Source organism: Cygnus olor, chromosome 26, assembly GCF_009769625.2.
Source record: "Cygnus olor isolate bCygOlo1 chromosome 26, bCygOlo1.pri.v2, whole genome shotgun sequence".
In the NCBI taxonomy this organism is placed as follows: Eukaryota; Metazoa; Chordata; class Aves; order Anseriformes; family Anatidae; genus Cygnus; species Cygnus olor.
This window is the reverse complement of record NC_049194.1, coordinates 1,071,227-1,096,408: the sequence shown is the minus strand read 5'-3', so window position 1 is coordinate 1,096,408 and position 25,182 is coordinate 1,071,227. Positions and strand designations below refer to the sequence as shown.

Below are 25,182 nucleotides of genomic sequence, written 5' to 3'. Positions count from 1 at the left end.
TCAGCGGGACGCCGGCGGTGCTGAGCCCTGCTGAGCCCCAGCCTTGCGCCAGGGTGGCCCCGAGTGGCCGCCAGCGTCCCCCGGCCTGAGGAACGGGGGGAGGAGGAACCGGGCTCTTTGCTCCCCAAAACCGAGCACCCCACCGGGAAGGGAAGGGACCCTCGCTTGTCCCCACGACCTGTGGGATCGGCTGGGGGTGAGGCGCGAGGTCGGGGATCTGCTCCTGGAGGCCGGGTGGTTGCTAGAGGGAGAGCGGAGAGACCCCGCACGGCCCCGCCGGTGATGGTCCCATCCTGCCCGGCACGGGGCCAGGATTTCCAAGCAACGCCCGGTGACCTTACGCAGGGGGACACGGAGGAAGCGCCCAAAGGGGTGCAAGGCTCTTCGTGGAAGGCAGCTCCAGAGAAAGCGGCAGGAAGGAAGGGTCAGTCGTTACCCAACACCAACGACAACCCCAATGAGCCCGGCTCTTCCCGGAACACCGCCGAGCCCCGGGACCCGGCTGCTCGGCGGCACCCGCAGCACCCACACCACGCGCCCCCGGCACCGCCGCACGACAGGCTGGGCAGGAGGTCTGGCAAAATGAAAAGTGAGCCTTTTTATTGTGTTATCAATTCACTTCTTAACAACAATTCCACGAAATATTAAACACTGTGCAAGAAATTGGTCTATGGCACACCAGAAATAAAAATCAGAGATCCAAAAATGCAGACGTTATGAGGAGCCTACGTTACGTACACCGATTACTTCCTAAGTACAGTCTTTACAAACCTTGATTTGCGTTTGGCAACAATATCAGAATTTGGCAAATAATAATAATAATAATAATAGACCAGAGAGAAAAATTAAAGAGCGCAAAGTATCAGACGCGTGGCTTCTTCTCGATGAAGTAAATGCGTTATTTTCACTTTTTGTTAAATAAAGGTGACTTTTTAAGTACTCAGAGGAAGAGGGCTCTGCTGGGGGCACCAAAGGTGCCGATTTCGGGGGACGGTGGCGGCGCCGTGGGGTCAGCCCCGAGCTCTGCGATCTGCAGCCGGGCTGCTCGGCACCAAACCGTGCCTGGCACCGGCTCTGGCTCCGGCACCGGCACCGGCAGCACCGGCACCAGCAGCACCGTTACCATCAGCGAGCCGCCTGGCAGCTGCGGGGCCACGCGGGCGCCGTGCGGGGCTCGGGGCTGCGCCCTGGGAAGGTCCCCGAGACAGGGAGGGGAGGGCAAGGAAAACGGGACCGGTTTTAAAAAATTAAATAGAAGCTACGTTTCCTCTCTCCCTTTTATTCTCCGGTCCCTCTCCTTTCTATTTTTGGCAGCAGCTTCACCACATGCTAAAAAGAAAACTTCAGGCAGATTTGGGCATGTGTTTACACCCAAAAAAAGGCCTTTGTGGAGCCAGCGCTGAGCTGGCACTGGCTGCCCGACGCCTGAGCAGCAGCACAAAAGAGGCACCAACCACCTCCTCGCCCCCCCCCCCCCTTAGCATTCTGGAGCGCTTAAAAAGTCCTGAAAAGTGTCTTTTTTTTTTTCTTTTTAACTTTTTTTTCTTTTCTTTTTTTTTTTTTTTTTGGCAAATGCACTAACAAAGTACAAGCAACTACCGTAATTTGCACTTATACTTATGCTATACAAAAAACATCTACAGTATGATCACCGATTTACTCAGACGAGGAAAAAACATTAAAAAAAAAAGGAAAAATAAAAGGAAAAAAAAAAAAAAAAGGTTGAGGATTTTCCCCCCTCGCGAGCCTCCGACTGCAGCCGGGCCCCGCAGCCTCCGTCCCTCCGTGCAGCCACCGCGCACGGCACCGCGGGGAGCCGGCCCGGCTCCCCTGTCCCCGCTGTCCCCCCGGAGGGACAGGAGGCGGCTCTGCGCTGGGTGCAGGCGGCCCCCCAGCTCCGAGGCCGTTTCCCATCCCCAGCCGTGCACCAGACCCGAGCCCCCCGCCTGCCCCATGGCACAGCAGCGGCAGGATTCGGCCAGGACCGCGGCTCCGCACGGGGCCACGCGTGCCCAGCGGGGACGCGACACCGGGGGGACGCTCCCCGACCCCGACCCGCTGCCTGGACCCGCCGGCAGAGCACCCGCAGCCGGTCCGGGTGGCGTGGGGTGGGTGCGGAGGGGTTCGGGTGCAGGGCTCGCTCCCGCCGGGTGTCGGGGTGCGGGGAGCACCCCAGGGCCAGGTCCGGGCACGGAGCAGCCGTGCCCGACGCCTGCGCTCCCCTCGGCCACCCGCGCGGTGCTGCACGGAGGCAGGACAGGACGCGGGGCTGTCTCGCTGCCCTGCAGCTCGGGCGCTGGCCTGGCCCACCGGCTATAGCACCATGCTCTGGTCTCTAACATAGAGGAAGAATCAGCGATCTGGAGTAGAAAAATAAGGCTGGAACTGTACTAGATTAAGGACAGAGGAAATTCCCTCCTCGAGAAGAGAAAGCCCTGCTGCGGCAAAACCCTCAGGACAGTGCTCGCTTCCCGCTACAGATGCGGCATTCGGGAGCTTGAAGTGATGCTGGATGAGAGATTGAAATTAAAAAAGGCTTTGCCCGTGGCCGTGCCGGGGAGCCGCCCTCGGGGTCACCTCGCTGCTGGTGGCCGGTGCCCGGTGCGGAGCTGCGGGCGCGTGGTGGGACACAGCATGAGCACGGCACCGGGCTGGAGGCGCGAGCAGGGCCGGGATGCACTCAGCCAGAGGGAAACGAATGAAATTCCCCCGGGTGCACCTCCGGCACCGCTCACGGTGGGACGGGGAGGACCCGCGGGCCAGGAGCCCGCGACGCGGGGAAGACGGGGGGTTTGGAGTTCTCAGTTCGGCAAAAAAAACCCCAGGGAAGTGGCTGCAAGACGAACACGGGAGGTGCTGCGGTTGGTGTTAGTGTTAAAAACGCGTTTTGTCCTTTTTTTTTATTACCCCGACTCTGTTTAAAAAGGCGAGTTGATCACGCACTTAAAAAAGCGAGGGCGACACCTGGAACCAAGAAGTGTGAATGAAGCATCTCCGCCACCGCAGCCTCCTGGGGCGCCCCGGGCCACCGGCCCCGCTCCGCTCCTCCCCGCCAGCCTGCACCAACGCGGCGGCGCGGTGACCCCGACAGCCGCACGCCGGCAGCACCCAGTGTTATCATCATTTCTCCTCCCTCCCAGCGAGCCGCAGCAGAGCAGACACCGAAGGGCTCCTTCCTCTCCCCTCTCTTGGGCTTTCCGTCCCAGCGGGCGGTCGTGGCGTCCCAAACCAAAGCCAAAGGAACCCTGGGGGAACGGGGAAGCTCCCAGCCGTTCACATCAGGTGTGGGGTTTTTTTTTTTTTTCCTTCTCTTCCCCAAACAGCATCTGAAACTATTTAGACCACAGAATCGGGTGCTTGCACTCACTTGGACTGGGAATGGGTACCGGTGTCGTGGTCAGGAAACCTAACGGGGCCTCTGCCTACCAAGAGGAGCATCAGCCTTCCTCCTCCTCCTCCTCCTCGCCACGGAGCCCTGGGCTCTGCCCCGCAGAAACAGGCTGGGCTCGGATAAAGCCACGGCGCCGTGACCGTGGGAAGCGAGGTGGCTGTGGGATGCGGTGGGGACTTCCCTGAGCTCTGACCTGTCCCCGGGGGCCAGGGGGGCTGCTCGCTGTGTCCCCGCTCCTCCCCGCGTGCCGCACTGCGCCGTGCCGGGCCGTGCCGAGCCGCCTCCCCCTTCACACGGCGTGGCGAGATGGCCAAGGGATGGGAGCTGCACTACTGCCCGACAGCCTGACCCTCACCTCCCCGAGCTAGCGGGGCTGGGTGGCAGTACTTCCACTTCCCGCTCTCGGTAAGAGCAAGGGCGATGGGAAATACTGGTAAATCTGCCAGCTTTAGTGTTTTGGATCGAGAATCTCCAAAAGGCCGGTTCCAAAGGTTTCTCACGCGGTACTGCGCTGCGGAAAGCCCCTTCCCTCCCCCCGCCCCCAGTACAGTCCTGTTTGGGAAAAAACAGCGGTAACCCCACAGAGAGCCCAAAACCCCGACGAGATCAGAGGAGCCCGACCCCGGCGGTTCCCATGCTGGGAGCTCCCCGCCGCGAGCCGCCGGCTCTCAGGGCTCCCCGCGCTGCGCGGGACGGGGGCCCCCCACGCTGCCTCCGTGCCCCCTCCCCGGCGCTCGACTTACTCATTTGCAACAGCAATTTTTTCGAGTTGTGATTTGGGGTGGGTTGTTTCTGGTTTTTTTTTGTACTAGTTTTCTAGGAAATCGCCACCCGCCTGGACTCCTCTCCCCCGTTCCCTCTCCAGAAACGGAGCGAGCAGGCTGCGGTTCTTGAAATGACGTGCTAATTGGAAACTAATCAGGTCAGACCCACCTAGACCTTTGTTCAACGCCCCTAACGGCGAGGTCCCGATACCCACTTGCATCCCGTTGGCAAACGCAATAAAAACCCCGCTTCCTCCACCACCCCGGTACCAATTTTGAATGTCCCTATTAAAAACGCCCCCACCCCCTCCCCAAACCCTGGTTTTTTGTTTTTAAATTTTGACCCCTCTCAGTGCGGCACCTGCCCAGGAGCAGACACCCGTCTCTAAAGCACTCGCAATTGTTTGAGATTTAAGTTCTACGTGAATCCGACGTTAGCGTTTACCCCTCGGCGCGGTTTTAGGTTTGTGGCTTGGTTTCAGTCGGTACAGAATGGTGGTGCCCTGCCGGAGAGATCGCACGCGCCCGAGCGAGGGAAGCTATAGGATGATACAAGGCTTTTTGTCCTTAAAGGGATTCTCCGAGGCGGGCACTCCAACCAGCAGCGGGTCGTTCCTGGCATGTTGCTCGCAGTAATTCATTAGCTCGGAGGATGCTTTGGAGACCTAAACGATGGAAGGAAGCGGGAGGTTAGCGAGGAGATCCAGGTGAAGCCTGGGCGTGCACCGCGAGGAGGGGACGGCGCCGCGCTCACCGGGGCTCCGCGGCGAGATGTAACGCTCGGCTCTTGCTAACAGAAACTTCACAGAGATGGTTGAAAATGAAAAGGGGAAATGGGCATGGATAAAGGGTTTTAAGGTCTGACATAAATTAAGCGATGAGTCTGGGAAAAAGGCTGCCAGCCGAGAGCGAGAGATGCAGAAGAGATATTACTGTCCTGATTCTCAAAGGCCTTGGGATAAAAGAGAAAGAACAAAAACGCCTGCTTCGGAGTGGCCGTCCTCTGATGTTAAAAACGGAGGTTTTGAAACCATCAGAAGCTATTACTTAAGGCTCTGCTTATTTTAGTTCAAAGATGTATTCTGGGAACCGCGAGCCCAGAGCAGCCCGGCAGAAGAGGCCGCGGCGGTGGGCAGCGGCGCGGCCGCACGCTTCGGCAGCGGGGAGGGAGGGAGGGAGGCGCAGATGGAGTCGAGGCAGGGAGGTGCCGGCAGCTTTGGAGGCTCGCAGCAGACCCATTTTTTTAATTAACTTAATAGCTGGTTGAACACGAGGCCAACCCAAGACATGCACGCAACCGCGCTGCATCTGCCAGATGGGAGCGTTTGGGGCTCCACGGCAGAGCTTCGTGGTGGGGGCTCTCGGGGGCTGCTCACCCCTCTCGCTGCAGCACCAGCTCGTGTTGGGGGCACAAGGGGCATCCACTGTGCTCAGATTTGGCCCTGCCGTGTCTGCCCTGCCTGCCACCGAACCAGCTGCCCGCCTGCAATCCCCCCGGTGCCGTGCCTGGCACCCACCGGGGTCCGCTGTGCCCTGGGGTCCCCTGCGCCCTGGGGTGCGCTGCGCCCTGCAACCCTGCCGAGGACGCGGTGGCACGCAACCGAGGCTCATCAGCCTGCAGAGCGATGCAACCTGCCCAACAGGACTTGGCAGCTCGGTGCCGTAATTATTAAACCTTTCAGCAGCACCTGAGAGCGCCAAGCGAGGAGGGGAAGCTTGCGACAAAAGCGCGGTTTTCTGCAGCTTTGGGCAAACCCCTTAACCTTTGGCAACACGGGATGGGCTTCGTCCTCTTGTCGTGTCGTCTGGGAGGTTTCCCTGCAGCCTGCAGCGTGCGCTCGCGGGAGTCGCCAGATATTACTGCAGCAGTAAGCATTAAAGTGCTAACCAGTAACGAACACCTCCAGCACCAACTGCTACCGACCTGCACTTGAAGGTGCTTATCAACCCCTGCAGGAGCCAGCAGCAAAGCTGCTCTGCAGAGACAAGGTCAAGCCTCCAGATTAAAGCTATTACTCACATAAGACAGTAATTGCTCCTAATCTCAGAGCGAAGCAAGGAGAAAGAGATTAGCTTGCCGGGAGCAGGGATGAACCTGTTACGAGAGCAAGTGCCCTGGAAACCTGCACCCGGCGCTTAAAGCTTCAGCTGAGAAAATGAACCAGAGGGCGAGCAAAACGTGGTCACTAAGAAGTGCCCGGCAGACGGGTGGGCTGCTGGGGCTGGGGAGCAGGAAAATCACATTTCGACTGCAGCATCGGGCTCCGGCAGGACCATTCCGGGTCTGGGCGCACAGACTGGGAGGCACTGGGGAGAGGAGGAAGGCACACCATCACCTTCCTGCCGGGGCACTCGCGCTACCCCTATTGCTGCGGGCAAAGCCCCGCCAGCAGCTCGCAGGGAGCCCCTTCCCCTCACCTCCGAAGCACGTTAGCTCATTTATCTGCAGGCAAGCACACGTCTCGCTGACTTCAGCTGCGAGCTATCGAAGGCAGCAGCTGGAGGAAGGCTCACAGCGCAGGAGGACTCGTCTGACGCCGTGTTCGGGGAGCTGCCTGGCCTGGCACGCTCCCTTCAGAGCAGGGTTTGCGGATTAGGCCTTTATTGAAAGCTCGCCCAGACAGCACGTCTTCCCCGCTCAGCCTAAATAGCAGCGTGTTGCGGTCCCAGCGCTGTTGTTCTTTCCCAGCAAAGCATTTAAGATAGTCACAGCTACAAAGGTCGCTAAGTATAGACACACCCTCCCTCCTCCCTGGCGTGCACACTTTGGGATCCTGAGCGGAGACACAGTCATCCCGAGGAGAGTCAGCAACGTCTCAGACGGGGAAGACCTGTAATTTATTTTGTCTTCCCTAAAATGGCCTCTCTGATGGGTGCTTCGCTGGAGTCTGGAAACTGCTGGCCCTAAAAACAGCTACAAAACCTCAGGCTGGCTTAAAAGAAAACAGATATTCAAAGCAGCAGCAGCTCCTCCTGCACACAGATGACAGAGGACCTGCTGCTGCAGACGAAGCAGGGACTGAAAGTCAAAGAAAACATCTTGGAGCGGGAGGTATTAAATTAAAACTACCAGGTGGATTTAACACCTACGTATTTTACAGTGTTTCGTTTTTACTGTGCCTCTCATCGCCGCGCACGGGGGTTTCTTTTGCACTTCTCACTGCCAAGGGAGCTTCCACCGACAGCTTTCGCCTCCTGCTCCTGCCTCCCTCGGGCTGCTCCCCGGAGCGAGCGGCAGCCCCGCACGCAGAGCAGAGGCCGGGGCATGGGCACGGTTCCTCTGCACATCCCAAGCGCCTCGGGGTGTCCCCCTGAGCTGGGGGTGCAGGAGCTGTGCCCAGGGACTGACAGCGCCTGGGCCCTGCTGCCCACGTGCTATTTGTCCCCAGCAAAGCTGCTCCCCAGAGCTCACAATCGCCCAGGAGGTTCCCAGAAGAGGGAGGGAACTGCCGAAGGACCCAGTGCTGCCCCTCGGCACCGTACCTGCTCCAGCCCCCCCGTGCTAAGGGGAGCTTTATTCCCAGGGCTCCTTTGAGCAGACTGCTGGTGAGCCTGCACACGGCTGAGAACAGACCCCAGTTCACTCTCCAGGACAACTGCAGCACTGAATTAACTTTCCCTAGTCCCTAAACATGCCTGAAAGCAGAAGTGAGCGCGTGCCTCCGTCATTCTGCGTTTGAAAGGAAAGGGAATAACAGCAGCAGCTGAGAAGGAACTGCGCGGGCAGAGACTTTCCAAGAGAAGATGCGAAGGGCAGCGAAGACATCGAGCAAGAAGATGGGGAAATGAGGTTGTAACACACAGAAGCACACACCCGGCCCAGGAGTTTGGCTTTGCTGGCTCTGGCCCCTGCAGATTTGGTGCCTTCACCTCCAGGAACCTGCAGCCCCCGGATGGTGCGGTCACCTCTGATGCCACAGGCTCCCGGAGAAGCTCCCTGTGCCGTGACCTCACCTCCCGGGTACAAGCGGTGCTGCAGGAAGGGCTCTCGGCTGGACGTGCTGCAACACCCGGGCTGGAGACACCGTGCAGCACGCACAGGGAAATCCCAAAGCCCTTGCACGGATCCCTCCCGCCCCGTGCCAGCCCGGCTCACCGCGCTGCTCCGCCTGCCGCGCTCACCTTGATCCTCTCGATGCCGGCCTCGATGCGGAGCTGCTCCACCAGCTTGCGGGCCTGGGCTATGTTGTTAGTTGTTGACATTGTCTGCCATCGGCTCTAGGCCCCAGCACGCGAGAACACTGCAAAAACAAGGAGGGGAGAGCGGGGTTGGCATCGCGCCGCGACAGCCGCACACCGCGGGACCACGCGCCCGTCCTCACCCCGACGGCCACGTGCGGGAGGCTCCCGCGGGCTCTAAGCTGGTGGCAGCAACCGAACGCTTCCTGATTTTGCTGCGAGTTCTCCTTTCCTCTTAACAGCACTCTTAGTGCTCTTTCTTCAGGCTTTTTTTTTTTTTTTTGGATTAAAAAAAGAAACTTGCCGACGAGAGGGGAAAAACGAAACGTTTTCTGCAGAAAGTTCTGCCAGACGCGTTCAGGAAAGCGACTGGAAACACCAACAGAGATTTTCCAGCCGGGGTAACCTGCCACGTGATGACTGCAGCGAGCCGGGCAGGCAGCAGGACGGGGACAGTGCTCGCCCTGGGTGCTCACCCCCACTTTGCATTTCACTGCTGCCTCGCTCTGTCCTGCCCCGGCCCCTGCTTCTGGCAGGGTTTCCTCTGCAGCATGAGGCTTGGAGAGGGAATGTTTGATACCCAATGACTCAGATCCGTGCTATTGATCTGTAACTTTGCAAATTGTTCCTGAAAAGAACGGAGTAAGAAAGTCTTTGAGTAACAAAGGTGGGGCCGCGTCCCTGCCGCCACCAGGCAGGGTACCCCAGCAGGGAGATGCCAGGCGGTTACAGAGCCTTCCCAGGAAAGGACAAGCAGCACCAGGGGAAGTTTATCTGCAGGACCGGAGTGATACGACACTGATTAATTCATCGCCACGGCCGGAGGCGTGGGACAGTGGCGGGGGCTGCAGCGCCGAGCCGGGCTCCTGCTCTCAGACTGCTCCCGTGCCGCTGTCTGCACGGGGCGGCTGCAGAGGTGGCCTCAGAGGTCCCTGCCCGACAGCCCCGGGGGCAGAAAATACCTGGGGAGCAGGAGAGGGCTGCAGCAGCCTCACCTCTGTCCATGCACCCCTGCCCACACGCTGCTAGGTGGGACGGGGCAGGAGGAAAGCACCCCGGCGAACCCAGGCGCCCCGGCCCCGCTGGGGGCAGAACCCCCCAGCTGTCTGTTTGGACGGAACAAACGGTGCCCCAGCCACGTCCCCCGCTCTGCCGTTAGACGACTGTCCGAATTAGCAGGGGTATTTGGGAACCTCTGCCTCTCGAGGCCTGGAAGGCATTACTCAGGGCGGCACGGGGAGCCGCGCTGCTGCAACGAGGCGTGGTGCTGTGCAAACTGGAAGGAAGCAGGATGGGCCCTGGGGAGGGAGCCTCCTCCCCTGCTCCCGTTTCCCAAGCAGCAATGCTGCGAGAAAAAGACTCTTTTCCAGGAGAAAGCAGCACCTCCAGGTGGGAAGGCTTCGTCTGGAAGACAGCTGGCTCCTTCGGCAGCGAGTGCTGCAGCCCCTGAGCTCCTCCGGGCTGCAGAGCCGCGCTCCAGCAGTCGCGCTCAGCCCTGCTGCGACCCCGGCACGGACCCGGCCGTCGGCTGCGGCGGTGCTGCTCTCAATTCTCATGTCATTACCCCCTGGAAAGAGCAGGCAGGTTTGGCTCGTTAGGCAGCTGGCTTGCGAGCAGCTACTCGTGGCCATCCCCCGTTCATTTGCATGCCCTAATAAATCCCCGCCGCCCAACAGCGCGTGCTGAGCAGTTATCTCGGGGCACTCCAAAACAGCGCAGGCAGCGTTAGGAAGGGGAAGAGCTGCCTCCACGTCACGCTGTTCCTACGTCCACACCGTGAACTTGACGGACCTCGTTATGGCAAAGTCCGCTGCTCATTGATAAAACAATTCTTCACCTGGGTAAGGAGTCAGCAGGCAGCTGGAGGAAAGAAAAAAACAAAAAAAAAAAAACAAAAAAACAAGCACTGGGCTGTAATTTGTGTTTGCAACAGCGCAAGATCACCTGCTTGTACTTTTCCAGCTTCCTGTTTATGGAACAGGGCCGATGAATCAGCCGAAGGCAGGCTCCCTAAGGGAACTTGTGGGCCCGCGGCAGCGCCGTGCCGGGGCGAGAGGCGCAGCCCAGCGCCGGCCCCGCAGCGCCCCACGGCCACGGGGACGCGCTGCTGTGTGGTGGTGGCATCGAACTACGGTCGGTTTAGTCCTTGAAAAGCAACACCCGTAAGTCAGAAATGAAGCTTTGCTCGGTGGGCACGGCACCCAGAAGGCGCGGGCACCTGCCTTCCCTTGCTCCTGTGCTGACAAGCGCCCCGCAGCTCAGCACCGCAGTCTGGCACCCAGCGAGACCCCACGTGCCTTGCCTCGTCCAAGCGCACAGAGCAGCGCCAGTCGCACGGAGCTAGCGGTTTTGTGGCGACAAAACCCAAAGCTGCAACTTCTTCCGCTCCCTTCCTGGCCACCACCGCTGCGTGGGACCCCAGGAGGACCCAGGAGCTCTCCACGACGAGCCGTGGGCTGGTGACCACGCAGCTCCTCTCGTCCCTCCTTCGATTTCCAGCTGCCAACTGCAGCCACGAGCTCGCACAAGGGCAGGAGCTGTGCGGAGATGGAGCCGAATGCAGCCGTGGGGATTTGCCTGGTGCTGAGGCCCGGACCGTGGCACGTGCCGGGGGACCCGGTGTGACCACGGTGGTGCTGCGGGACGGCTCCGCCTGGCGGGACTTCACAACTGGCTCCTGCACCCCGGTGAATAATTAACTAAGCACGTCATTAACGACTGGAAGCCCTCAGCACAGAAAGAAGATCCAGTGGGTCGCTGCGAGGCACGCGAAGGGCGTCCTCGGGAGTTTTTTTTTAAAGCCAAAACAAACTTTGAAGATGTCACTCGGCAGACGGCTGCGTAGGGTGTTTGGAAAGAAGCCAGGCAGAAGCGTGCTGGAGTAAGGTGCACGTGGTGCAAATCAGGGCGACACGCGGGACACAGCGAGGGCATCCCCCTTCTGAGCTTCATGTTTTCAATAAATCTGCGCTTGGAGAAGGACAGGCGGGTGCCAGCTGCGCTGGGCCTGCAGGGGAAGCACGGGACGGTCGGGACAGCCAGGTCTCGTGCACACCCCTCCCGCCCCCATCACATCACCCGGCGGCAGATAAACACACACACACACCCCGGCTTCCTTCCTGCAAGAGGGGAGAACGCTTCGGTGTTTCTGCACGGCCGCAGAGAGCAGCAGCACCTGCCCGGGGCAGGCTTCTCCCCTCCCAGTGCTTGTTGTGACTCCGCAGAGCGGTAACACCACGGGTTTGGCTGAGTCAGGCCGACGGAGAGCGCTCAGCAGACCAATCCTCCCGTGCCCCTCTGCTGCCGGGCACCTTCTGCCCCTGTGGCTAATCCGCCTGCCCCGGCTCCACTGCAGCATTCCCGGGAAGGGCAGCGCTGCCCGGGGAGCACAGCCCCGTTTTCGGACATCCCTCCATTGCGTTAGCGCAGCGTTAACTCAGGAGTTGTTCAGGCTGTGTAAGCAATTCCAGCGGGGCTGAAGTCGTCGCGGTCCTTGCGACGCGCCGGCTGCCTTCCCGCTTCCCTGCTCCTCTGTCCGGGCTCACCGGAGGGCTGAACCTGGGCTGTGGAGGCACTCAGGGAGCTGCAGCGAGGCTCCGCACCTCCACGGCTGTAGGGCGGCGCACGGAAACCGCCGCTGCGGTGAGCTGAACGCCGCAAGGAGCTACAGGGGAAGGTGAAAATCAGGAGGACGCGCGACCATTGCGACGCTGCTATCCAGTGGTGTTTCAAGGTCTAGGCCGACAAGAGGCAGTGACGAAAGGTTTCGAGGTCTTGCAGCACGCAGGCAGGGAGCCGGCCGGGAGCACGGCAAGGGGCAGAGCAGCCCCGAGAATGAAGCGACCGAGTCCCGAGTTACGAGTTGGCTGCGGCGCAAGCACCCCACGAGCTTCTGCCTATTTTTGGGAAGAGCGGCGGAGGACAGAGTCCCAGCAGTGAACTTAGGACAAGTTCTGGGAAGATCAGGATTTGCTATTTCAAACTGGTGTGCGTGTTACGAACCGAAAGCACACGGGGATGCTCCTGACGGTGCCCTGCACCAGTCCAGACTTTGCCTCAAGGAAAATCACAACGTGCCCCGCGAGGTCGGGTTTCGTTATTAAACAGAAGAATCGAAAGGATCCCAGCACAAGTGACAAAAGCAGAGGCCTTACGTCCGCATTCCTCACGTTTTCAGCAAAAAGGGTTTGCACTGTTTACAAGCAGGGTGCTTCTGGTACTGCCAGTGCCCCGCCGCTTCCACCGCGGCGGGCGCTCGGAGGGCATTCACGCGGGGCTGCCCTGTGCCTGCCCCCCCCAGCACCCGCTCCGCGCAGCCCCCTGACGTCAATGCAGGCGGGCACGGGAGGCGTTTTTGCATCAGCTGGCTCTCCGTGTACCAGGTAGATCGCGAAGGCAGCGCGATTTTGGCTGCTGCAATGCAAACAGCCCCGCGGAGCCATCGCAGCCCCTGAGTCAGCCGCGTGCAGCAGCCGCCCGTGGAGGAGCCGTGACTCAGCAGCAGCTCCCGGCGCAGCGGCCGCCTCCAGCTGAGCCTCCTGGCCGGGCTCCACGCAGGGTTTTGCCCTCTCGGTCCTCTCCTCCGCCTCCCGGCGTGGGAAGGCTCAGCCTGGACCTCGCTCCGTCCCGGCGAGGGCACCGCAGGGACCGCCGGCCTCGCGCCACCCGCCCCGTGTCGCCCTGCCCCGAAATATCACGCCGGGGCTCGGGGGGACGAGGGCGAAACTGCCGCCCGCGGAGGCGGCACAACCGCGGCGTGCCGAGAAGCCAGGCTTGCCGTAACGTGCCTCCGAGCTGCGAGGCATGCCGGGCCGCCCCGCGAGGCTGACGCCCGGTGCTGTTCATCGTTTACGCCGCGCACAACGCGCCGCTCGAACAAAGCCCCTTCTCTTTTACGCAGTCGGTGCCACCTGCACGCTCCCACCCACCGCCTCTCCGGCCTAATGGCAGGAAGTATTACACTAGGAAATAAATATGCACTGATCCCTCTCGTTTCGGAATTCTTCCCATACTTCTCATAGCTGGAAGCAGCCACTCCTAACAGGCTAAATAAACAGGCGAACATCTGAGTAACTGCTGCAGTTATGCTGCTGTTGTCTCCCCCCTCCAGATAAAAACAGCTACGAGGTCGCTGGCGATGGAAGTCCCGGTTGAGAAGCATCTGAAGAATGCGCCTCCCGATGCCCAGCGGCTCGAGCAGCTCCTGTGCCCGTAGCCGGGCTGGCTGGGCATCCTCCGGGCATCCTCCCTGCCAGGAGCCGGGGGGACAAGCTACCGGGGTGGGCTGCAAGCCCCTGATGAGGAAGGGAGCCGGAGAGATGCTCAGGGGCAGAGAACATGCTCCTGGAGTGTGGTTTGACCAAAGCTTTCAGAGAAATGCCCACGAGCTCCAGCAGCGTTTTGCTGCAGCAAAGCGCACGTGTGCGCACGCGCTGTAAAGGGTCCCCGTGTCGCTGAGCGGTGGCAGCAACCCTGCAGCCCCAAAGAGGTGCAGAGAGCCATCTGCAACGCAGCAATGCGGATTTTCTAGTGCCTGGTGGCCTGAGGGCAGCCCACCGTGCACAAAGAGCACAGGGCAGCAGCAGAGGAGAGGCTTGCAGGGCTGCAGGCACGGCGCAACCCGGGGCATTTAATGCACGGTGCTCGAGAGTGCGACACGGGAAGATTCCCTCAGTGGGACTCGACGTCCAGGATCTGTCTGAAAAACAAGCTGGAAGGGATGCACCGAGTACTCAAGCAGCTAACGAACGGGTCTGCACCCCCAAATCGAGGAGCATCGCCCCGAACCACTCAGCTTCAGCAGGAAAAGCGAGGCGGCAGTGCCCACGCTTCCATGCAGCCCCCCTGCAGGGCCCGGTCCCCGAGCACACCCACGGGTGGGCACACAACGGCCCGGGGCAGCTCAGAAGCTGCCCGAAGGCTCCCTGGGGCTGCTCCCCAAACCCCCCACCCCGAGCTGGGAGCAGCAGGAGGAGCGCTCCTGCCTGCACTGGGACGAGGGGAGCCCGGCGCTGGTAACCCAGCGCAAACCCGCCCGGCGGTTCCTGCTTCTGGAGATGACCTCATGCTTTTTTGGAACAGAAAAAGGCTGTTAGGGCGATGGCATTTACTCCTTGTCTGGGCAGAACAAAGCAGGCTCCATTTTTCTTTTACACTTCCTGCATCAGTAGCTTAACAGCTGAATGAGCTATTGAATTTTTTCCTGAGTGCAGCAATTTTTCCTTTTTTTTTTTTTTTTCCTTCTTTAAGACCTCCAGATTTCTATGGTGCGGGACAATACTCGGGGAGAGCGTGGCGAGGAGCAGTCCCGGAGGACAGGGAAACGCTGCCTTAAAGGTGCGGGGGGGGGGGGAGCTCTGCTCAGGACAGGCTCATCCCACGTTTACACAGCCTGGCTTCGTTCCACCGCCTCGCTCTGCAGCACCGGGAGCGCAAAGAGCACGGCAAGCACAGGGCAGGGGAGCCGAAGCATTTGAGTTCAGCAATAAACACGTTACAGGAGTGCCCATGAGCTCCTCCAGTTACAAACTGTCCCTCCGGACGCCGTCCCTGCCCAGGTAAATCACGGCTCCAGCAGGCTGGAACTGGGCCACGTCTTTGTAGGGCACAAAGTCCCTGCTGCAGCCGCCGGCGGTGCCAACCCGGCAGCGACGGGGACTTGGGCTGTGCAGAGCTACCAGAGCAACACCGCTTCTGGTGGAAGCTTCAAATACCATGGTTACCAGCACGGGAAGCAGCCTGCTCCCCAGTTCCAGGTCCATACTGAGTATCATTTGCTCAGGGGTTATTTTTCCCCCAGCTCACGCACCGAGGTGTGTTTGTTCCCAGCCGGAAACAATCCCCAGGCACCCCAAAAACCTGGTTATCCCCGCGGCAAACAGCAATTCAAGCCGCCACTGCCGAGCACCGACACGCACAGAGGGAAGGTTGCTTTCTGCACAACCTGGGTAAGCAGCCCAGGCTGTTCGGGTTTCTGTCGATGCTGCAGCAGACAGCACCTGAGCTCGGAGCAGTCTCGGGTGTCCCCGAGGGACGCGGCACTCCTCCTGCAAGCGCTGCGACGGCACGCACGGGGCTTGCAGCAGGAGACCGTGCACAGGGGTGCAGTTTGAAGAGGCCACGCTCAGCAGCACCGAGACAGAGCACAGCCCCCGTCCTGCACAGTCCCACCACGCGAACACCGTCCTGCTGCAGTGGGTTTGCACCAGGGCTGCTGGACTACCTGCCACCCCGAGCTCGCTGCCCTTCCCGGCCACCCTCCCCTCGTGCCCACAGCAATCCGCGTGGGTACGGGCGTAGCAGAGAGGGCACGCGTCCCGGCTCAGCTCTGCCTCTACCAGAAGTCCCATTAATTGCTGAAGCGTGTTGAAACTAGGGGAGTTCAGAGACGGGCTGGCCAGGGGTTTGGGAAGGAGAAGCATCCCCGGAGATGCGGAGCTCCGTTTCCTTCCCGTTAAAGGAAAGGGCTACCTGGCCGAGAGCGCAAATCCCCCGGGATGCACCTGCCGGGAGACCTCAGCCCGAGCCCCCGGTGGTCTGGATGCGGCCCCCACCTTCGCTCCACCCCATCTGCAGCAGCTCCGGCGCCGGCTGGGTGGGACCTCAGGCAGGGCAATTACACACAATCAGCGCCTCTGTGCTGCACCGGGCACCGTGAGTCACCGCAGCGCTCCACGCTTATTTTTAGACCGTGCCTTTTAAAAAAAGACAACACAACAGCAGAGTGCAAAGGTAAGTATTTACATCAGTTGTTACCCCCAGCCGGCACCCAGCGGCTGCCACCCAGCTAGCAGGGCTCTGGGTTTGAACGCAAAGCCCCGGCGCGGCGGCAGGTTTCGGCAGGTTTTTTGGGCTGCAGGTTCCCAAGCTCTGTGCTCGTGGGGCAGGCACCATGCAGGAGGCTCTGCTGGGCTCCTGCACTCGTCCCCGGATGCTGTGGATGGCCAAACGCAAAATAAATGCTCTGGTATACCATTTAAACTAGAAACAAAAGCGGGGCTTTGCTCAAGGTGCCCAGGGGCTGTTATGGATTGAGCAAAGTGCAAATCAGAACTCGGGCTGCCAAGTCTGCTCCGTCCTCATCCTGCCTGCATTTCTGGTCAGTTCAGTCAGCAGATGAAGTGCACGGAGGGGAAAACCCCAACTCGCTCTGCACACAAAGCAGCGTGAGCTCGTGGCTTCCACGGGAGCGCTGCTGCAAGAACCAGCCACAATGTGCACGGCCGTGGGACCTGCAGGAGCGGGTGCTCAGCAAGGAGCAGAAAAGCAGGTCCAGCCCTAACATCATTTACAACGCTGCCACGTGCATGTGAGCAGCACCAGGGCTGCTGCAGGGCTTTTGGGGTTTTGCACCCCAAAAACCTCCCATCCCCGCCCCGCGCCGCGCTCTCGCTTTGAGTCTGCTCCCTTCCAGTCACCTGCAGCTTCCTCTCCTGCCCCTCGGTGCCCGAGATGAGTAAGCTGCACAAATGCCTCTCCTCTGCTTGCAGAAACCACGACGGGACCTCGTCAGCCCCAGGTGCCCAGCCCATCTCCTCTGCAGCATTTCTGCCTCCTCCTCAGCTGGACGGGCCCAAAACTTCCTCTGTGCTCTTCGAAATCAGGCCCTAACTTCCCCTGCTTCGAGCACTTTCAGTTCTGCTGCTCCACGACGCCAGCAGGACGCCAACCGTTGCGGGTGGACTTTTAAACCTGAGGCTGTCCACGTGTTGTAAGTAAATGCCTGTTCTTCAAGCATCACCAGGAAATGCAGGCTGACCCATTTTGGGACCTTACCCAAAGGAAGGGGTTGAAGGACGAGCACTTCGCGCAGAGCACTGAAATGAGGGCTGCTTTTGTTGTCCTGCAAGGAGAACCCGCGGCTTTGTTGCAGCCCTTCAGCAGCAAGCCCACAACCCTGGCACACCAAAACCCAACCGCCCGGGTAACAGCGATGAGGAGGACGACAAACTCCTTCAGGCTTTGCTGCTAGGTTATTTTCACACGCAGTCACTTCAGAAGCGATTAAGGGTAAGTTCTCAGATCCTCGAGACTAGAACTTGCCCCGGATACCAACGCTAACCAAACACACGCTTATGTCTTCAATTATGGCCTGAAGGAGGCCCTGATTTACTGATTTCAGCGGGCAGACCGAGGACTAAATCTGTATATCCTGGCTAGACCACCACAGGGTTTGTCCTCGCCTGGGAGCGCCTGATAGCAACCCCGCATTGAAGCGGGGCGAATAGAGACTAAGCAGGAAGCTGGGCTGCACGGTGGCACCGCTGTATTAAGTTATAGAAGGAGATAAAAGAAAGGGAAGTTTAGGCTGAGTATCACAAAGCTTCCTGAGAGTCTCCCAGAGCTGCACGGGTCTGAGCTGGGAACGGCCGCGGGCAGCAGCACTCAGGACCTTCAGAGCACCAGGGGAAGCTCGGCCGCCACGGTGCGGCTCCCTCCTTTTACGAGGGTACGCAGGGCACGCCGGCCACGCCGTGGGCTCACACAAACCCATCAGCCTCGTGTGTAAAAGGCGCTTCTGCTGCGGGATCGGGTGATTTGACAGCATTATCCACGCCGCCGCCGAGCGAGCGGCCTCCAGCCGAGCCCGCGGTCGCGCTGCTGCGACTCCCCCGGGGGCTGAGTGGGTGGCAGGTCGTGAAATGACTCCTGAGCTTTCTACAGATAAGCAAACGCCCCGAGAGGGAGAACCCTGCCACTCACGCAGCCGCCTGCGCCTTCCCCCAAACCCGAACAACATCAAGGGGTGACGGAGAAACCCCAGCACGGCCGGGGGAGCGTGGGCGCCGCGGGCGTTCCTCTCCTCATCTGGTCCCTGCCCTGCCCCAGCCTCCTGCTTCCCACCTGGGAGGCCCAAAACCGCACTGGAAATGGGAAAGGGAGATGCCGGATTCTTTAATAAGGGCAAAGGAAAGAAAACACGGGTGAGGGCACGGGTCTGAGTCAGCTGGCAGAGCTGCGGTGTTTTGGTAGAGAAAGCAGCGGAGAATTTCCCAATCAGCAGCGCGTGGCTATTAAAAGTCCCTACCACACACACACACACAGAGGCTCAGGTCGCTGTAACGTGCAGATAAAATTCCCAGACCTATAAAACCTCCCTTATCACTGCAAGTCTCCTTCCCGAGACTCCGGGAGAGGCGGCAGCACCTCGGGTACTCCCCTGCCCCCGGGAGCCTTGGGGTGAAGCCCCAGCCACCCCCTTGCTTCTCCTTATCTCCAACTTATTTTGCTTCTCCCCGAAATAGGATCCCGTGTCAGCCGCACGGAGTTGAAGCAAGATTACAAGAAAGCCCTAAAATAAGAATTCAGGGCAAACGCTGAGGAATACCCTTCCTTGGAGCACTGTGCTTATTTTAGCCTCCGTCGACGAGAGGGTAGTGGGAGCTCTGCGGAGCGCGGCGAGCCGTTAGCGAGCCCGGCAGAGCGTGTTTGTTGGGACTTCACACAGCTCTGCACGCTGGGATGGAAAGGGCAAGGAGATTGGTTTCAAGCAACTTAAAAGTTTTCATTGTGGAAAGAGTGTTTGGTGGGAATTACATCAGAACCACAGGCTACAATATGCTCATTGTATGGCCAGGCTCAGCTTGCTCAATGCTGCTTGAGAAGATAGGGAACTGGTAAATAATCGGGGTAAGGGAGCCGTTAGGAGCCTTCCCAGCACAATGTGCCCCTAAGCTACCTTTTTTTTTTTTTTTTTAATGCTATGGAAAAAGAAGCAGGGCTTGTTCACTGCACTGACTGCAGCTATTACACATAGGGCATTCAAACAGCGTGTCGAGGCAGACAAAAATAGCCTGCCAGCCCCGGGTAAAGCAAACCTGGGCTCATTGTTGAGCAGGCTGCGGTGACACCGCTCGCAGCCCCCCGGAGCGGCGCGATGCCTCGTGCGGGGACGGGGGCATTTCCCCCCGCTCCTCCGGCACGGCGCCGCGCTCACGCCGCCGTCAGCAGGGAGGAGGCAGGCGCAGGGCAGACGTCTGGTCCCACACACGTATGAATAAGCCCGGGAGCAGCGCTCGCTGTAATTTAACCTTTTATGACTTTTGCAGACCTTCCGCGGGCAGCGCGGTTCGGAGCCGCCGCACTCAGCCCTCGTGTCACCGCGGGGACTGCTCATCCGCAGGCTCGGCTGAGGTCACTCGATGCTCGAGGACGAGGTATCCTGCTCAGAGACGCGTGGGCCATCTGCTCCGGCGTCACTCTCACTCATCTGGCCTTCGGAGCGGGACTCGAGGCTGATTTCCTCCCTCGCAGACTTCTGCCTGCGCTGAGGCCGAGCAGTCCGAGGTGACGTCTCCCCCTTCAGCTCGCTTTCTGCAACGCCAAAGATCAAAGCCAGGAGCAGCAGCGCGCGTGCTGCACATGGCTCTGGGGATTCATCCCCCGGGGGATCAGCAGTAGCGATACTGCAACGGGAGACAGCACCTACAGGAGACGCGCTGCCCGCTGCCCGCCGGGGGTTTGCCTGCATGGGACCCAGCTTCATGCCCGGGTCTGCACAAGGGGTGAACTCGCAGCCATCAAGCTCGGGAAAAACAAACCCCTGAGCTTACGGCAAAAATATTTACTTAAAAACGATCTGCCTTCTGTTCAGGCGCAGGGAGATAAGCGGTGCTCTTCGTACGAATGTTCTCTAGACAAGGCTCGCACTACTGGGAAGCAGCATCCAGCTGATGCTGAGCAAACAAGAAAAGTGCTGACGAGCTCGCTGATGAGCCTTGGTGTAGTAGAGACAAAAAAAAACTCCTAGAAAATGGGAGCCAAGAGCATTTTAGCCTCTTTTGTGCAATTTAAGAGGGCTGATAGAGAGCTGGCTACAGCACATCCAAGCCAGCTTCCAAAGAAAGCATATAAATCACGAGGTATTTTCAGCTGTCAGAACATTGCTCTACACTTCATACGTCCAGAAAGCATTTCTGAAGCCACATTATCAAAAGCAGAGCGTCCTCAGTGCTTTGCTCCTGCTGACGGCCTCCGCCACCATCAGCAGTGACGAAGAGGTTGGCCCTAAGGGCCAGGGGATTGCACAGCCACTGCTGCACAAAGCGTTGCTTTTTTGTTTTGCTTTTTTGTTTTGCTTTTTTGTTTTGCTTTTTTGTTTTGCTTTTTTGTTTTCAGCCTGCCCCGTTTCAAACCACGGTGGTATCTTCACCTCCTGGCTAGGAAAAAAGCTCTTCTGAAGTGAAGATAGGAACGGTCTAAATGATAATACTGGGAACTGGGGAGCGAGGAGTCAACTACCAACTGATTAAAACAAAGCTGCACGCTTCGTGCTCAATTCCTGGCTGCTCCATCAGCTAGGTATCGCACAGTAGACAGATAACAATCCCCTAGAGGTCTTTAAAGAACATTTCTTTGCAGAATTTTAGCACATTTCAGCTAGCAGAGCTTGGAACACGTCTGGCCGGCCCTTGCTTCAGTCCGGTCAGAACACAGCAGAGCTGGTTTTCCAGGTTCCCAGATGAGATCTTCAGCGTGAGCTGCTCACAAAAATATTTTCCTTTGCTTTGCAACACAATCATTGCCAAGGAATAGCCGCAAGAAAACAGCACCTCTCTACTCCGTGCATCTGCTCTGGTCACATCTGGGTCACGCCTGCTTGCTCGACGGCCAAGCGAAGTTTTTCTGCTGTGAGCTTTGCAAAGGCGCTCCGCTTCCATCGCGACCGGCCTGCAAGGCTGCGGGCGAGGTTACTCATTGCAAATTCTCTTGGGGTGATGGTATGAGCAGCAGAACAAGCACCGCGGAGCTTTAAGCTCGTGAATTCAGGTCGTAGCAGTTGCATCTTGACTCAGCGAGGAAATCTGATGCCAACCCACGTGTAACTCGAGGACGAACCGGGCGCGCGCTGCTTCTCCGCGGAGTCACCGAAAGCTGCAGAGCTGCCTGTAAACGGTGCTGGAGTGGAGCAACAGGGACTTCAAGGGACAGAGCCTACAAGACTCTAGACATAATGGTGCCATCAATGAATCAAGGCGACCGTGCCCTGAAAAACAGCGCATAGACAGGGAGTTGCTAAAGAAACGTCGATATTGCAACAGAGATTAAGTAACGCGTCGACTTGACAGCCACGGGCAATGTGTCCAGACAGCGAGTGCAGACCTCAAGCGGCGAGAAAAGAGCCCTCGCCACTGCCCTGACTCCTGAGGATCCTGCAGTGACCTTGACTCGAAGCAAACACGATCCCTGCTCGCGTTAACATCCCACGCACGGACAGAGAGCTACCTGCAGCCACGGGCAAGGAGAAAAGGGATTCAGGACAGAATTAAGCGATGTCTGTGACCTGGCAATTGCTGGGACCCTGGGCGCATCCCAGGAGCACGTGTGGAGGAGCTGAGCCCCCGGTGCTCCAGGCCCCATGGACCCAGCGGTGCCCCACAGCTCAGCATCGGTCCGAGTCCAGCACCCTCAGCGCTCAGGGGTTGGAGCTGACCACGCCTGGTGCGTGCAGCACCGGGCAGCACACGGCTAAATGCAGGCGTTTTTCTGCTAACGCAAAGGCAAGATCCCCCTCCCTGCATAATCAGCAGCCTATTGCTAACGAAGGCTGAGAAACCCAAAGTGAGGACTCAGAGCCGTGATCCCACACCGGTGCTGCTGAAAAATCCCGGATGGCAGCCGGCCGTGAAGCGAACGCTCCTGTTCCTAACCACACGCCCCGGGAGGAAGGAGCAGCTCCCGGCATCCCATCCCGCAGCCGCACGGGCTGCTCTGACACTCGTGAGCTGAACGGCTCGGGGACGCCGGCTCACGGCCAGCGACGGCACAGAGGCAGCCGTCTGCATCTCGGGGACAGCGCCTCGTAATTTCACTACAAAGGCGATGACCTTTCGCAGCAGACACATCACATGAGGTAAACACTAATGTTTTCTCCCCACGTCCACAAAACGCCCCGCTACGGGAGCAGTCTTGTGACTTTCTCCTCCCAGCTTTCTCATCTTGTTTTCATCGCCGATGCGGCGACAGAGGGCAAGACGGTGCCTAGCAGAGACTCACAAAGGCCCAGCAGAGCTGCTGGCTCCCCTCCCTCGACCTCCACCGAGTCAGCTGCATGCAAGCGAAAACGCAGGGGCTCGCTTCCAGCTGCAGATGAGATACAGCCCCAGCAGCTCGATGACTACGTTGCACTTGTTTCAGCCACCGAATAATTAGGCTGGAAGAAAAGGCCAGTATCTCCATGTGACTGCAGCGTCTGTGTGGCTGTTTTTATGCAAGCCTGGGTCTTTTGGTAATGCCGATGACTGCACCGTCATGTGAGGATTTGCAACAAGGAGCAACTCCTACATCGGGCCCTGGAATCTGTCGGGCAGACGGGGAGAGGAAGCAGAAGGTCGTTTTCTTTTGTGCCTCTTACAGGAAGAGAAGTCACGTTGGCCTGGCAGCGGTTCAGGGCTGAGCTAAGGACTCGGCGCTGGGAACTGCCCTTGAAAGGCTCGGGCTGGAAATAAAACAGAGAGGCTAAAAAAGGAACTTGCAAATTGTGCGAGAGGGCTCTACCAGAAGGCACGTGAGCGAGCTGCCTCCAGGTAGCGGGCAGCCTCTGGCCTGCTGACTGCTCTCACAGGGCCCGGGCTTATATTTAGAACATCATCTACTACGGATCAGAAAACACGTGTACACGCAGAACTTTCAAATTCCTCTGAATTTACAGCGTTGGGCACAGGTGCCAGCCTTCTGCAGGCCCTGCCCTGCCCCGAGCATCCCCGGCGTGCGCTCGCCTGCACCCCCGAGGCCCGGGGGCAGAAAGCCGGTGGCACTTCTGCCTCTGGGTTTTATTCCCCCGCTGGTCCGGGAGCACAGTTCTGCACTTTTTACTTCCCATTTCTGAACTGTGATCTAACCTGCCATACAAAGAGAAAAGTTAGCGATGAGCCTGGCTGCTAACCCGAAACCGAAAGAGAGACGAAGGCGAAAGCTTTTTCCTCCGCGCCGTCGGCGCAAACACCAGCACCTGGAAAAGTCGGCGCCTGCTCGGGCACGGGGCTGGAAGGAAACACAGAGCCACGGCTTGCGGGACCTGGAACCTCACGGTATCACAAAGCACAGGTATTTCCTTCCGCTACCCAACCAGGAAAATGCAGGACGCTGAGAATTTTGTCAATAACTTGTCAAAGCCAGTCCCTACACCGGGTGCTCTGCCTGCGCTGCAGGCTCCCAGCACAGGGGAGCTCCACCTGGACCACCAGCAGCCCCGTGCCCGCGGCACAACGAGGAGACGAGGCCGGGGCAGGAAGGATCCATCCTTTATCCTTTCCTGCAGGACGCGGCATTTTTCACATCGGCAGCATTCCCAGGGCAAGCCGCTGTTGCAGGGATCCCCCGCCACGGTTGATAAAAGCACATTTAGCTTCTTTCGTTCTTTCTCCCTTTTTCAGCCACAACAGCGAGTACGACCAGCGTTGTACGTTGATCAGAGACTCGAGGCAGGGCTCAACTTTACTTTTCACGTAAAGCAGGCGTTACACACATCTCTGCTCACCAGCACCCTGCCCGTCGCACACCCCAGCACGTTCCCCGATGTCCCTACAGTTTATATCATACCCGCGTACCTTAAAAGGCTCTGTTTATAAGCTCCAGCTCCAAATACCCAAAACAGAGCCAAAAGCCAGAGGAAAAACTGGAAAACCATAACCTCTGCAGAGGCAGGTTAGCCAGAGTGGAACAAGTGACGGACCCCAACAGAGGAACCACCGGGATTTTCCGGCCGGCCCTTTTATTGCATCGAGCAGCAGGGGAGAGGCAACAGGAAACTCGGATCCCCCGATAAGCTCACTTACAGAGGGATTAGTGGAATTTTACCCGTTTTCTAGGCCATTTACACAAATAGACGAACGACCACGCTGGCACTGCTTGTCAAACACCGCGCCACTCCTCGGCTGCAGCACAGCGGCCGCACGCTCGGGCTTCAACCACGGACAGCTTATGGGATTCGGCTCCTTGCACTCAGCTGCAAAGCCCTCCTGTACCACCGTGACCCCCCACACCTAACAAACCCCGAGTCCGTGCCGAGACCTAACTTCCAAAAAGCAGCGCAGAGCCAGGCAACGAATTTTGATGCATTTAAAGCCTGGCCCCCGGGCACGCTGCTGCTTCCTGGGCGCTAACCCCAAACCGAGCAGCAACGCCTGGCAGTGAGGACCGCTGGCATTTCGGGTATTGTGGGAAGGCTTTTATTGACCTTTGGGTTGGCAGAAAGGTCCCGTAACCTTTAAAATGACTCAGAAGCCAGCCTAGCTGTGTGCCTGTACATCGCCACCTGCATTCCTACACTTTCATGCTAATTGCACTTGTCAGAGCAGCATCTCCCCGCTGTTTTAAAAGACGGGCCGCCTGCCCAGGTGTGCTGCAGCAGACCCCTCGTGCCCCTGAGATCCCCCGTCAGGGGCCAAGCCTGGACAGAGATCACAGAAAAGCCTCCCTGGGCGCGCACGCCTGGCGTTGCAATGCACAAAGGCAAACGAGCTCGCCGCTAGCCCCTGGCTAATTAACCTCGTCGCTCAGCAGCGCGAGGAAGGCGTTGCAGCGCGGTTCTTCGAGTTGCAGGTCCTGCCTGCACGCCATCAGCGTAACGCCCTGCCAGCCTCCCCAGCTCATCCTGTTCCCCTTCTTGCTCTCCCATCCCTGCAAAGTTCAGCCCAGTTTTCCTTGCTCAGGAACTTCACGTTAACTTTGACAAACCAACCCCACTCACTTCATTATATTTTTCGTCTAAACCCCGTAATTTAACGTTAGCAGTAACATGCTCAAGCTGCTTGACGACCTGTGGACTTCAGCCCCCGAGCGTGTGTTAAAGCCCAGGCTACCTTCAACTCCCAGCGTGCCGAGAGCTGGGCACCGAAGAGGAGGAAA

General features: G+C 58.8%; 1 protein-coding gene across 2 annotated transcripts in view; it reads right to left on the bottom strand.

Moving 5' to 3' along the window:
• Positions 1 to 573: 573 nt before the first annotated feature.
• Positions 574 to 25,182, bottom strand: part of GNG7 (G protein subunit gamma 7) — a 68,370-nt gene continuing 43,761 nt past the window's right edge. For both annotated transcript variants that reach the window (XM_040537769.1, XM_040537770.1), the window contains exons 3-4: positions 8,278 to 8,396; positions 574 to 4,820 (exon numbers count right to left, since the gene is read on the bottom strand). In XM_040537769.1, the coding sequence (XP_040393703.1) occupies positions 4,695 to 4,820; positions 8,278 to 8,358 (207 nt within the window). In that variant the 5' untranslated portion in view covers positions 8,359 to 8,396 and the 3' untranslated portion in view covers positions 574 to 4,694. The remainder of the gene's footprint in view (positions 4,821 to 8,277; positions 8,397 to 25,182) is intronic.